Here is a 13,945-nt window from a genome sequence, read left to right as displayed (position 1 = left end):
TGGACACATTGTCCGGAGAGAACAGTCGCTGGAGAAGGATGTCATGCTGGGTAAGGTGGAGGGTCAGAGAAAAAGAGGAAGACCCATAATGAGATGGAACAGCCAGGTGGCATCATTGATGGCGTCAAGTGTGGTGGCGGTAGTAAGGTTGGCCCAGGATCGGACATTGTTTCGTTCTGCTGTGCATGGGGTCGTTATGAGTCAGTTCTGACTCGATGGCACCGACAACAACAGCATAGTAGGGAGAATTTTAAAAGGAAGTAGTTTATTGTAAAATAGCATGTATTTTGTTATTTAGAGACTCTGTCATACTGAAAATCCCAGGTTCATCCTGTTTTTCTGCTCTTAACATTCTTGGTGTATGACTTTCATCCTCAAGGCTGTCTCAGGTTCCAAGATAACCATCACAGGTATATTCCAGAAAGCTAAAAGAACCAAAGGGTACTCCCGCTCCCTGTCTTGCTTTTAAGAAACTTTCCCAGAAATCTCACACCCAACCACTCTGCTCAGTAATTAAGAGTTTGGCCCCACGGCTGCCAAGGAGACTGGAAAATGATAACTTTTGCTTGGGCACATTATCTCTCTGGATAAAGCTAGGGGATAGATATTAAGAAAGAGGAAGAGACTGTCTATTGGGTAGGTCCCCAGCAGTTTCTGCTACACTCTGCTCTTGGAAACATATGAAAAATTCCATTTTAACAAGAAAGTACAGTTGTTCTAGCATCTGTGTGTGCAACAAATACAGAGACTGGAGAAATTGCAGAACTAGAGGACAGTTCCAAGGATGAAACTCTGTCCTATCATCCTGAGGCCATGCCTAACGCATGACTAAGAGTGCTTTTTCCAGTAGGACAGGGAGGCTTCTGAAGTCGTCCAAGGGAAAAGCAGTTCTCAGACAGCCTAGTGCTGACAGATGCCCGGGAAGGTTCTGTGACAAGATGAACTGAAGGTCATTGTACTGAGTGACTAAGTTATAGGTTGGGAATCTGCTGCTATACTTCTTCTTGAAGCAAAGCAAGGAAAAGGAACAAAGTCCAAATTTCCCTAATCTCATAACTGATTAATTTCTGACAAGGAATAGATGAGTGTGGAAGTTAAAATGTAGAGCTAAAGTCTGGGGATCATGTTCTGTTATTCTGTTAGTCATCAGTTATTCTTACCTGTGTCATCTTGTACCAAGCTGTATTAACTACTAGAACTTTGGTTCCTTGTTGAGGGACCAAGACAGGAAAGGGCAAATTTCAGACATTCTAACCTCTTTACTTTTATGTACAGTGTATGATAGTAAAAGAAACTGCCTTATGACACTCATTTTGATTATTTATGTTGTTATTTCATGTTGCTGTTTTCAACTAGCCTGTAAAGTTCTTGACGATTCCATTTGTGTTTTAAACACACAGACTTGGTAAGTCTTTCTTTTGTGTTTTGTGCTTTTTTGATTCTCTCTTCTTGATTAACATGTTGCATGTTGTTGTTGTTAAGTGCCATTTAGTCAGTTCCAACTCATAGCAACTCTGTATAGGGTTTCTGAGGAGCGACTGGTGAGTGTGAACTGTGGATTTTGTGGTTTAAACTGACTTTACGGTTTAATACAGTGCCACACTAACTCCACATTGCATGTTAGCAGCCAGTATATATGTTATAGCCATAATTCTTGTTGTTCTGTATATGCTGTAGCCATAATTCTCATCTTAGACTCTGCTTTCCCTTTATAATTTTGAAATGTATTTTGCAACTGATAGGACTTTTGGTGTAGTGCTGTAGGATCACCACTGGACTGCAAAACAGAAGGTCGGCTGTTCAAATCCACCAGCTGCTCCTCAGAAACCCTTAACAGGGTCGCTATAAGTTGGAACCAACTCGACGGCACTTAACAACAACAATAACTACTTATGCATTTAATTTTTTAAAAAATCATTTAAATGCCATAGCTATAATGGTGGGAGAACTTAAAAGAAAGTAATTTATGATAAAATAGCATATAATTTGATATGTAAATGCTCAATGACTAAACTAGAAGACATATTGAAGTAAGAGAACTGTTTAGACTGAATAACCAAGGTGCTATTCACCCAAGAAAAAAATTCCAGAAGCAAAGCAGAGTAATAAGTGTTCCAGCCAATAAAAACTGTTAGGTATCCAAGCTGAGGATAGATTTATACAGAAATTAGATTCGCTTTATATTTAACATGTTGAAATCACTTTGAAATAAGAGAGAAGTAAATATATATACACACATGTAGCCTATTAATATATATACAAGGTGGCTTCCAAAATTTGTGGAAAAAATCCATCATCTTTTCTTTCCATTTTTTCATGAGCTTATCAAATATATGAATGAGACAGTAACGCTGTGGAATGATTTTGGTGTATGTATTACCAAATGTTATGAGTGTTAATGCTGTTAATGTCTTCATTTGCAAAATGGTGTTAACTCTTGGTCAAGGTGTAAAAACACAAGATATAATCTTCCTTTAATTTAGTAATTATATTTCTGGAGTTTCAATACAGTTATGTACCACATAACATTCGTTTGGACAATATCCAACTGCATATAAACTAGTGGTCCCATAGGTTATAATAGAATTCAAGAATTCTGATTGAGGAATGAACATAGTAGGCATTAGCCCACAGTGCCACACCAGGGCTCCTCTATCAAAGTATTTGGTTATATCTAAGAAGTGTTCATCATTTTACCCCTTGTATACTCCATCATGGAGTACTGCTGGATTAATGTACTCGACTGCAAGGTCAGTTTGTTGAACAACAAGAATTATGGTTAAAACAGAAGATACTTCTTGAAAGAAAGACCTAAAGGAAAAATACAAAACAATAGAGGCAGACCGACTGTTACTACAAGAACAAGCAAGTTGCTTGCCCAGGAGACATCAAGGCAAGTGGTCAGGTCGCCTCAGTGTAAACCCCCTTTCAAGACTAAGACTAAGACACGCTCTGATGATAAACAGCAATGAAGCGGCGAGCTAAGCCCTACAATTTTCAATAGACTCCTGTGAACCCGGGTGGAGACCTGGTTGATCAGCAGTGTGGCAAGACTTGGGGACTCTTGGGACCAGAGTCAGTGACATAGACACAGAGGACTAGAGTAGAAAGTGAAGCATCCAGCTGATAAGAAGAGAGGGCATATGCACAAGAACACCCATACATGCAGATAATACCTACTTGACCTGACTTCAGTGACTGGATGATCAACCAGAAGAAGATGTTATTTTTGTTGTTAAGTGCCGTCGAATCGGTTCCGACCCATAGCAACCCTGAACAGGGTTTCTGAGGCTGTAAATCTTTATGGGAGTAGAAAGCCTCCTCTTTCTTCCGTGGAGCCGCTGGTAGTTTCGAACTGCTGACCTTGCGGTTCACAGCCCGATTCGTAACCACTACGCTACCAGAGAAGAAGATAGAAGAGGGGAGAAAAAAAAAAAAAAAAGAGTAATCTGATACAATTTGATGAACTTGACCTACACCTATGGATGCAGTAGCTCAAAAGAGGGAACAAATTTTTACAGCAAGGATCATTCCCACCCCCTCCATACACAGAGTAGACAGAGATGGGCAACTTGGACATTGGCTATCCAAAATGGGGGGGGCTACAAAGGCAAGAAGTGACTGGCTTACAAGCTTTCAAGAGGGAACCTAGATCCAGAGGGCATGGAGGAAGGTAGAATCTCCAGTGAGTAGTATCCAATGTGTCTGGGCGGGGCTGATTGAATAATTGTTATCAGGACTGATTGTGAGGGTTGGAAATGTAAAGGTAGATGTTTTATAGCAAGGAGGGGAGTAAAGAAAAAAGAAAGAATTATGGTGAGTTTAAGCTCACCAGCTGCTACTTGGAAACCCTAGACAGGGTCGCTATGGGTAGGAACCTACTCAACAGCACTTAACAACAACAACATACCTGGTACTGTGAGTTTAAGCTCACCAGCTGCTACTTGGAAACCCTAGACAGGGTCGCTATGGGTAGGAACCTACTCAACAGCACTTAACAACAACAACATGCTCCCTCATATTGATAGGTGTGTTTGCAGCAAGGGTAAATACTCATATACAGACATCCTCTTTCAAACCCTTTTATAATTGTGGGTATATTCCCAATATCCCTGCCATACCCATTCAATCTGTCTATACGTCCATGTATCTAATCAGAACACTGTTGTTCTAGGGTTGTGTATATAATAGTATTTACCTCTGCCCTCTTTAGTCTGTCATTTCTCCCGTGTCGTCATCATTCTTGTGCCAACCTCCCTCCACATTTTTGTTTTTTTACTTTTTGTTTTGAATTGGGTGAAAGTTTACAGAACAGATAATTTTCCCATTCAATTTCATCTTTTAAAAAAGTGTTTCTGCATCATTCAAGTCCTGTAACATTGCCTGTAGAATCCTTCACTATTGCAACTCAAGGCTAGAATTTTTTCTTCAGTATTTTCATCTTGAAACATTCCAAGTTTTCTAACTATAAGTTTTTGCATATTTTGTTACAATACTTTGTCTTCTCAAGCCACTCTGTGATATCTTCTGTTCAGCTCTTTTATTTCGTCATTTCTTTAAGTCCCTTTAGCTTCTCTACATTCAAGAGCACATTTCAGAGTCTTCTGAAATCCATTTTGGTGTTTTGTTTCCTGTCTTTTTCAAAATCTTTTCTTTTCTTCATATATGATGATAGTGATGTCATCCCACAAGTGTCTGGTCTTTATTCATAATTGTTCAGTTCATCAAATATTTTCTCAAGGTGGTCTCTAAAGTCAGGTGAAATATACTCAAGGTCATATTTGAACTCTCTTGGAGTTTTCTTTTTCTTCAGCTTCAGTTGAAATTGCATATGCGCAATTGATGGTTTGCTCTACTATCAGTAGATGATATTGAACCTTCTTCCAATGATGATAATGAGCTTCTCCATCATCTCTTTCGATAAATATAGTCTATTTGATTCCTCTGTATTCCATTTGGTAAGGTTCACAAGTATAGTCCCTATATATGCTATTGAAAAGAAGTTATCTGTGATCTGCATTATTTCTGTCAGCAAGGTTTTATTTCCAATTACTGATCCTTCTTTGTTTCTAACTTTTGCATTCCAATCACTAATGATTATTAATGCATCTTGATTGCATGTTTGATCAATTTCAAACTGTAGAAGTTGATAAAAAGTATTCATTTCTCTATCTTTGGCATTAGTGGTTGGTACATAAGTTGAATAATCGTCTAATTAACTGGTCTTCCTTTTAGGCATGTGGATATTAACCTATCACTGACAGAATTGTACTTCAGGATAAATCTTGACATATTCCTTTTGTTGATGAATGTGATACCTACTTAATTTTTATAAGGACTAACAGATAATACATCTAAAATGTGAGGGTCAGAGCTTCCTTCCACTGTAAGGATTCAATAAGTAAGTGGAGGCAACTTGTTTTCAGTCAAAAGTAAAGGTCTAGACTGGAGATAGTTTTGGGAGTTACGTGTAACGGTTGATTTAAACACATAAAATATCACTCAGAAACTAACAATATTGACTATGTGTGATAAATACAGAATCCTCTGGCTGTTTACTAAAATTGATTTCTAAGTCAAGGCTGAAGAGAAATGATTAGGGAACAGTCCACAAGAAAAAGGTGTAGATTTTTTTATTGGCTATGTTGTTGTTAAAGTGCAATCGAGTTGGTTCTGACTCATAGGATTTCCAAGGCTGTAAATCTTTCCAGGAGCTGAAAGCCGCCTTTTTCTCACAAAGAGCAACTGGTGAATTTAAATTGCCCACATTGTAGTTCACAGTCTAGTGCTTATCTTATAGAGGCATTGTGCTCCCTTTTATTGGCTACATTGTTGTTGTTTATTGGCTACATTGTTGTTGTTGTGTGATATTGAGTCAATTCAGACTCATAGTGACCCTGTATCAGGTTTCTGAGGAGTTGATAGTGGATTTGAACTGCCAACCTGCAGTTAGCCGTCCTGTGCGTGTCCTACAGCATCATACCAGGATTTATTGACTGTAGACAAGTCTAGTGTTAACCATGGTCTAGCTCTCTTGCTTTGAAAAATAAAGAAGTGCTAATTGTGTGCTTGTCCAGGTCATGGGATAGAGCAGTCCCATACACAGGGTACTACTACACATGCTACAGTTTGTCAACCATGCTGTTAGGGCTCTTCTGACCAAGTAAAAGAGGTGGAGAGATGAGCTACTGAAAGGAAAAATTAATGCTACTGAGCTTAGGTTTAAAAAATAAATAATGGAGAATACATGACAATTTCTGAGACAGCAGTTCTTAGCAGAAGAGAAAATAGACTGTTCTCTGTATCCCTAGAAGGCAGATCTGAGACAGTCTGGAAGTTACACAAAATCAGATACTGGTTTTGTAGTAGGCAGCCACTACACGCTTGATTGGTTTTTCCTCAGGAATAGTGTAGAATAGAATTTTCTGGGGGTTGATTGTTCCATCTCTTGCAGTGAGTGGCTGTGAGTGAGAGCAGCCACCTGTACTGGATGAAGTGATGTAGCCAGACCATCGGAACCTGTTGCTAGTGAGTAAGACTCAGGCAGATTCCTCCTGGGCCTCACTCATCTCAGTAGTTGAACTCGCTTGACAAAGTATCAATTCTCAAAAGCCTGTGGAAAAAGTCAAAGTAATTATACTCAGTGGTATGCTCTGACCATTTACTATGACTCACTGTCTGCCACTTCACGCCCTCCCTCTCCCACTCTTCTTTGGCTTTCACAACCAATTTGCAGCTGGATTTTAGGCAGTAGATTACTCCCAGTTGTAATCCCTCTCAAAATAATTTTGAGTTTTTATTAGTCACTACTCTGTCAGAGAAGAGGTCATAAGAGCCTTAGTTTCTCACGTAGTAATAACCCCTTCTTGTTGTTTACCGTCGAGTCAGTTTCAACTCATAGCAACCCTGTGTTGGGTTTCCAAGAGTGGCTGATGGGTTTGAACTGCTGACCTTGTGGCTAAGCAGTCCAGTGCTGAGCCGTCAGTACCACACCAGTGTTCCGTAACTCTTTACCCTGTAGAAAAAAGGTTTTTTATGTGAGACTTTCTGAAACATGGCTCTAGAACACAAGAGTTCCCACCTAACATCCATCAGCTCCCTGAAACTATACATGGAATTTGTGTACATGTGCATTTCTCTTAGGAGAGGTGGCCTTGGCATTAAGGAGATTCCCCACAAGGTGTATCTGTCTTGGCTAGGGCAAATCTTCTTTTTTATACCACTACAACTGGATGGCACTTAACAACAACAACAACTTTTCAGCTGCCATTTGTGAAATTCCTCAAACTGAAGTGTGGTGAATTATTCAGTGAGAATCGGGTGAATTTGAATTCTCCCCTAATTCTCTGCTTGGGCCGTGTATCCTCCTTCTATGTTCTCAGAGCTCTCACAGGTTATTTCAGAACCCTTGACATTTTAAATTAAAATGGTCTGTTAACAGATCTGTCTTCCTTGCTAGATTTAAAGAGTAAGGCCCAACACCTAGCATCAAACCAGGTCCATGGAAGAAGCTCAAAAATGTTGTTGATCTGAGCCATTTATCTCTGATAAGCCAACAGATCTTCTTTCCCTCCCAAGAAGCTTATGTTTGAAGTACTTACCTTTAGCCAGAAAGTACGCTAGGCACTGGGAATACAGATGTAAGCTGTCTGCATGGAGCTTAAGGCTATCTCCTGAGGAGACATGATGTTTGCCATCTTCTGGAACTGCTGCACTTGAGCCATATGCATTGACAGTGGGACTGACCTTGTCAAAGCTCCCCCTGCTCTAGCAGAAGTTAGTCAGGTGCACGGACCAGCTAGTTTATCACTCATAAACGAAAATGCTCTTCCTCATCTTCCTCAAAAGCATCTACTAAATGGCTCTTCAAAATCTTTCTTTTTTAATACAGCTGTTAAAATGGTTGTCTCTAAAGATAGAAAACAGTTTGTAGATACTGATGAAAGAAGTGTCAGCATTTAGGTCCATGTTCGGCACATGTAAGTTGGGTTTTATTTTGATTTTTTTTCTTTATTAAAATAGAGGAAAAATTCACAGTTAAAAACATCAGCAAAGCAAAAACTTTCATGCCTCGCTCACTGGCAAGGTGTTTTTTGTTTTGTTTTATCTTTTCTTTTCTTCTTGTTGTTGTTAAGTACCATGGAGTAGGTTCCGACTCATAGTGACCCTGCACAGGGTTTCTGAGGCTGTAAATCTTTACAGGAGCAGAAAGCCTCGTCTTTCTCCCATGGAATGGCTGGTAGTTTCGAACTGCCAACCTTGAGGTTAGCAGCCCGATTCGTAACCACTAGCATATGAATAATTGAGCATATGGAATTGGGGTCATATGTGCCCCTCTTGTCCTGTGCTGCAAGTGTCATTGTTGACTATTAAAGAGAAGATAGTTCCAATAATTGACTTAGGCTTGATGTGACCATCAAACCAGTCATAAAGAGAATCCAAGTCTGCAGCAGTGCGCGGTCTCTGTTTTAAAATTTATTACACTCATGAATACATGACTTTTGGGAGTACACTAAGTTATCAGTGAAGTTGTGCTAAGATACCCCCACCTGGAGATTCTGAGGCTCTGACATTTATAATTTTTAGATTTTTTAGAAGTTGTGGGTTTTTTTTATTTATTTAACTCTTTATTGTGAATTGAGTGAAGGTTTACAGAGAAGATCATGAGTTTTATATTAAACAAAGCATATACTTTGCACTTCAACGATTATATTCCCCTCCATGTAATATCAGCTATCCCACTTCCTCCCTGTGATTCTTGTTTCTTTCTATTCACCCTTCTCTCTCAACACTTCAGAATTTTGTCCTCAGGTAAATGCTGACCTTGTGATCTAAAATGATTGACCATTCCATGGTGTGTATACCTCACTAGTGTTGTTCCCCCCACTATACCTGTCTACTGCTTGGCTGGCAATTGAACCATGAAGGGTAAGCTCAGTTAAAGACCTAATAGGTGACCAAGGGCCATCGTCTTGGGTTCTTTTGGTCTCTTTCTGAACAGTAAACTGGTCTTTTTCATAGTTTTGAGTTTTGTTCTACGTTTTCTCTCAGTTGGTTGTGGTAGCCAGGCTCCATCTAGTTCTTCTGGTCTCAGGGTTTTGGAGTTTGATTCTCATGTATTCTGTTAGTCTACTGGACTAATTTATTTGAAGCATCTCCAATTTGATCAATATCCTTTCCTCTGCACAGGGAGAGAACAGTACATCCTTCCCTTAGATGACTTACCATGACCTTTTAAGATCTCACTTACTGCTCAGAAAAGTAGGATGTAGAGCATTCATTGTCTTTGTGGACTATGTTATGCCAGTTGACCCTGGTGTCCCCTGAGATGACATCTATAATTTTCAATTACTCCACTGATTTAGGAAAAGGCATCTTTTATGTAGTCGTTGAGGTGTAGAAACTTCATAAATTACTTATACCAAGAGATAGCTGCACTGTACAGGCCAGGTAGTGTGATTGGTGGGTTATACGTTGGGCTGCTAATGGAAAGGTCAGCAGTTCAAATCCACCTGGATTTGCTCCCCAGGAGAAAGACGAGACTTTCATGCTCCCATAAAGGGTCACGGCCTTAGAAACCCTATACAGGGTCACTGTGAGTCAGAACCAACTAGCAGGCACGCAGCAGCAGCAACAGGAAAGATAACTTTTATGACTTTCTAAGTTAAGCTGCTAAACACGTTTTATCATAAAAACAGTGAACTAAATGGTGACTAGACATATTTATAAAAGTATTATTTCCGTTGCTTTTTTGGAAGCCATTCTGTCCAGTTATATCTATTTTGCATTATTAGTCCTGGTATGGCACGGTGGGTTAATGCGCCAGACTGCAAAGCCGTTTGAACTGCAAGGTCGGCAGTTCAAGCTCACCATCTGCTCCTCGGAAACCCTATACAGGGTCGCTGTGGGTCATAACCGACTTGACGGCACTTCACAACAATAATGCAACCACTAAAATGTGAGCTTTATCATGCAGGCATTTTTGTCTGTTTTGTTCACTGAGTCATTACAAGCCTCTAGAAAAACCCTTGGCACATTCAGTGTCTACTCAGAAGTATTTGTAGAATGACTACTACTAGAGCTGTAATTCAAATGATAACAAGAGTTCTTGGGGAGCTCTGAAATCCAGCCTCTTCCATTGTAGCATTTCCTGTAAGAGGAATACTGCAAGAACCAAAAATCAGGTATGCCAGTGAAAATGCACAAGACTGCCATACAGAAGAGTTGACTGGTTCTTAGTGGATTGTAATTTTATTTTCAAAACAGGATGTGGTATGGTCTGACTTTGGATTTCCTGGAAGAAATGGACGAGAAAGTACATTGTGGATTGGTTCCCTGGGGGCCCATACCCCCTGTCATATGGACTCCTATGGTTGCAATTTGGTATTCCAGGTACAAGGAAGGTAATGTGTGTGGGTGAGTGGGTGGGTGGGTGTTGCACAGGACTGCACACTGAGCTGGGCTGGTAGGATCCCAAGGTTTAATCTCAGTCTTATCTGTAAGCCTACCTGATGGTCAGAACAAAGCTCTTTAACTGCTGGTTGTTTCCACCTTTACAAAGTGATGGGGAAGTTTAAGTGGCGTCTCACAGCTCTGATCAGGATTGCCGTCAGAACACCGATCCTGAATCCCAAGATTTCACTCCCAGTCCATGTAGACATATTTATAAAAGTATTATTTCCATTGCTTTTTTGGAAGCCATTCTGTCCAGTTATATCTATTTTGCATTATTAGTCCTGGTGTGGCACGGTGGGTTAATGTGCCAGACTGCAAAGCCGTTTGAACTGCAAGGTCAGCAGTTCAAGCTCACCATCTGCTCCTCGGAAACCCTATACAGGGTCCATGTAGACAGTTCTCTGCTTAGCTCATTTACATATTAATGTAGATTGGTAGTTTTTGAACTTGTATTTTGAAGGTCTTCTGACTTAAATAAAAGCAGAGCAATGGTATTTAAGAGGAAGCGGCTTCACTCCTGCCCTGAGGAGATAGATGCCCAGAATCTGGTGTGAACTCTGCTGGACCAGATGTTATTTATGGCCATTTCACCTGCAAATGCATCCTTGGAAACCCTGTACAAGGCACTTAATAACAACAATCTATAGGCCATAAGAGATAGAAAGGCCAAGTGAAGCAGTGTTTTTGACAGGAGTTATGTGAGTATATTTTGGCCAATAGAAGGATCTGCTCACAGAGCTGCATGTGCCCAGGCTCCGCTCCTGGCCTTCAGAGCATTTATAAGGCAGCACAGAAGGAAATCAGAAGTGACTTTTTAGACACAGAATGGATTATGAGTTGATCTCAGAGAAACAGTGAATATACCGAATCAGAATCTACATTTGAAAAGATCCCTGATTATTATTATTTATTGTTGTTGTTAATGCCGAGTCAGTTCCCGCTCATAGCGATTGTGCATAGGGTTTTCGAGGAGCAGCTTTGAACCTGACCTTGAGGTTCAAATTGACCTTTTGGTCGAGTGCTTATCCTACAGCGCCACACCAGGATTCCCTGATTATTACAGGATTTATTAAAATGTAGATTCTGATTCAATATATCTGGGGTGGAAATGCAAATTCTAAATAAGGGATTGAACCAGAATGAACTGGTTTGAGCCCTGACTGGAGCTGGAAAACCACTAAAAAAAAAAAAAAAAGAAAAACCTGAGTTCTTTCTGTGATATAAGATTGTTACTGTTGTTGTTAAGTGCCATCGAGTCAATTCCTACTCATAGTGACCCTGAATAGGGTTTCCAAGGAGCAGCTGGTGAGCTTGAACCACCGACCTTGCAGTTCAAACAACTTTGCAGTCTGATGCATTAGCCCACAGCACCACATTAGGACAAGTAGAGCTTTATTTTAACTTTGCAATAGAGCATAGTTTTTGGCCTTTTCTAGCTCTGGAATAATAAAATAATTATTCAGTAAATATTTATTGAGACCCTAATGCACTGGATTGCAAGGTCGGGTGATCTGCACTGTCAGCAGTTCAAACTCACAGCCGCTCCTGGGAAACCCTGTATAGATAGCATCGCTATGAGTCAGAACTGACTCGAAGGCACTTAACAACAACAGTTGGTATGGTGCTTAGGATCAGCACAGGACTGTTATCAGTTCAAGGTTATCAGTGCAAACCTACCAACTGATCCTCAGAAACCCTACACAGGGTCGCTGAGAGTCAGAACTGACCTTATGGTACTTAACAACAACAGTGCTGCAGGTACCAGGTGTTACAGTAGATACAAAGGTGTATGAGTGATGAATGAATAAGACTCCTTCTCTACCCTAAGAGGGTTCACAGCTAGAGTTCAGGCAAGGCTACAGATAGCTGTGCTGTGAGGCAGAATGCACATGTTCTTGAAGGTTTCACAGGGCTGTGGAACTGAAAGGTTAATGAGATTTTGTTCCTGTTAGAGACCAAGGGAGATTTTATAGAGGCACTGCCCAATCTTTTGAGCTAGACTTTCAAGGATAGTTTAGCATTCAAAAGACAGAGATGGGAAGGGCAGGGAGACCTGCATGAACAGAGCCCTGTCAAACATGGAATGTACAATAGGACCCTGTTTATTGTGCTGTGTGAGTTGAGCATTGCAGATACAGGGATTGGGCTGGAAAGGCAGGTTGGAGCCTGAGCATGGAGGAGTTTGATTCCCAGGCAGGGAACCTGAGGGTGACATGACGTTCTGCTTAGCAGAAGGAAACATGTAGTTCACGTTTTAAGTCAAGCAAAGCTGATTATTTGGGACTGTTATCATTGTGCCTGTCCTTTTGGGAAACAGAAATAATGCAGGAAAGGAGCCCAGATCTAGAGAACCCAGAAGATGTGAGACCTAGTTCTGGTTTCACCACTACCTGCTAGCCCTCTGGGTGAAACTGGGCAAGCACTAGTTTGTCTCTTCCTCTCTTGAAAATGAAATTAGATTGATAATCTCTAAGAGCCTTCCCAGCTCTGACATTCTAAGCATTCTATGATGATCAGTATTTTGGGAGTATGACTAGAAAGATATGTATCTGAAGATAATTATCAAGGTGAATTCCACTTGCAAATAAGCCGTGGTAGGGCACCTGACAGTCTTAGCTTACATCATGAACATCCCAAACTAGGCTGAGGTCTAGTAGAATGCAGCAGCTTGGTCCTTAAAGCTTTAAGATGAGACTAACAGTTTTGAATGTTACTGATTTTGAAGCTGATAAGCTATGTAAATGGATAGGCTGCCTTACAGTTCCAAAATGAATTTCTGAAAAGTAAAGCATTTTATCATTCCTACAAAACCTTCCAGTTTCCAAGCCAGAACTTTAGTGTATACTTCTTAGTTTGAAAATAGCAGGACGTTGTTCCCATTTCTGAAAGGAAATCATAGGCCCAATACAACTGCAAGGGGTCGCTAGAGGATTTTAAGATTTTCTCAAAAACTCGGTTGCTTTTCTCACCTGCTTTGCTTCCCTAGCTGGGCATTTCTGTCAGTCTATTTCTCTTTCTTACTTTCTCACTCTTCTTCCTCCCTTGCCCCCAGAGCCCTGGTGGTAGAGTGAGTTAAGCATTGGGCTGCCACCTGGAAGGTCAGCAGTTTGAGTCCAACAGCCACTCAGAAAGATGAGGCTTTCTGCTCCCATACAGACTTACAGCCTCGGGAATCTTCCACAGGATCACTATGAGTCAAAACTGACTCAATGGCACACAACCACCAGTGGTTAGGACCCTGCCAGTTTGTTATACTGTCTTGGCTTTCGTGTTGCTGTGATGCTGGAAGTTATGCCACTGGTGTTTCAAATACAGAGTCACCCATGTTGGACACTTTCAGCAGCACTTCAAAACGAAGAACCAACTAAGGTAGGCCACTTCTAAGGGATTAGCCACTGAGAATCTGATGAATTGCCTCTAAACGTTGTCTGATATGCTAGAAAATGAGCTCCTTAAGTTGGAAGGCACTCAGAATAGAGCTGGGAAAGAG

At 40.6% G+C, this 13,945-nt stretch overlaps 1 protein-coding gene across 1 annotated transcript in view; it reads left to right on the top strand.

The window, feature by feature from the left end:
- Window positions 1-13,945, top strand: part of HSPBAP1 (HSPB (heat shock 27kDa) associated protein 1) — an 81,583-nt gene that overhangs the window by 50,096 nt on the left and 17,542 nt on the right. The window contains exon 5 of the mRNA XM_006869425.1: window positions 10,267-10,403. Coding sequence (XP_006869487.1) covers window positions 10,267-10,403 — 137 coding nt within the window. The remainder of the gene's footprint in view (window positions 1-10,266; window positions 10,404-13,945) is intronic.

The sequence above is a fragment of the Chrysochloris asiatica genome, unplaced genomic scaffold (assembly GCF_000296735.1).
Source record: "Chrysochloris asiatica unplaced genomic scaffold, ChrAsi1.0 scaffold00130, whole genome shotgun sequence".
Classification (NCBI taxonomy): Eukaryota; Metazoa; Chordata; class Mammalia; order Afrosoricida; family Chrysochloridae; genus Chrysochloris; species Chrysochloris asiatica.
The sequence above is the reverse complement of the archived record's forward strand: the minus strand, read 5'-3'. Positions and strand labels throughout refer to the sequence as shown.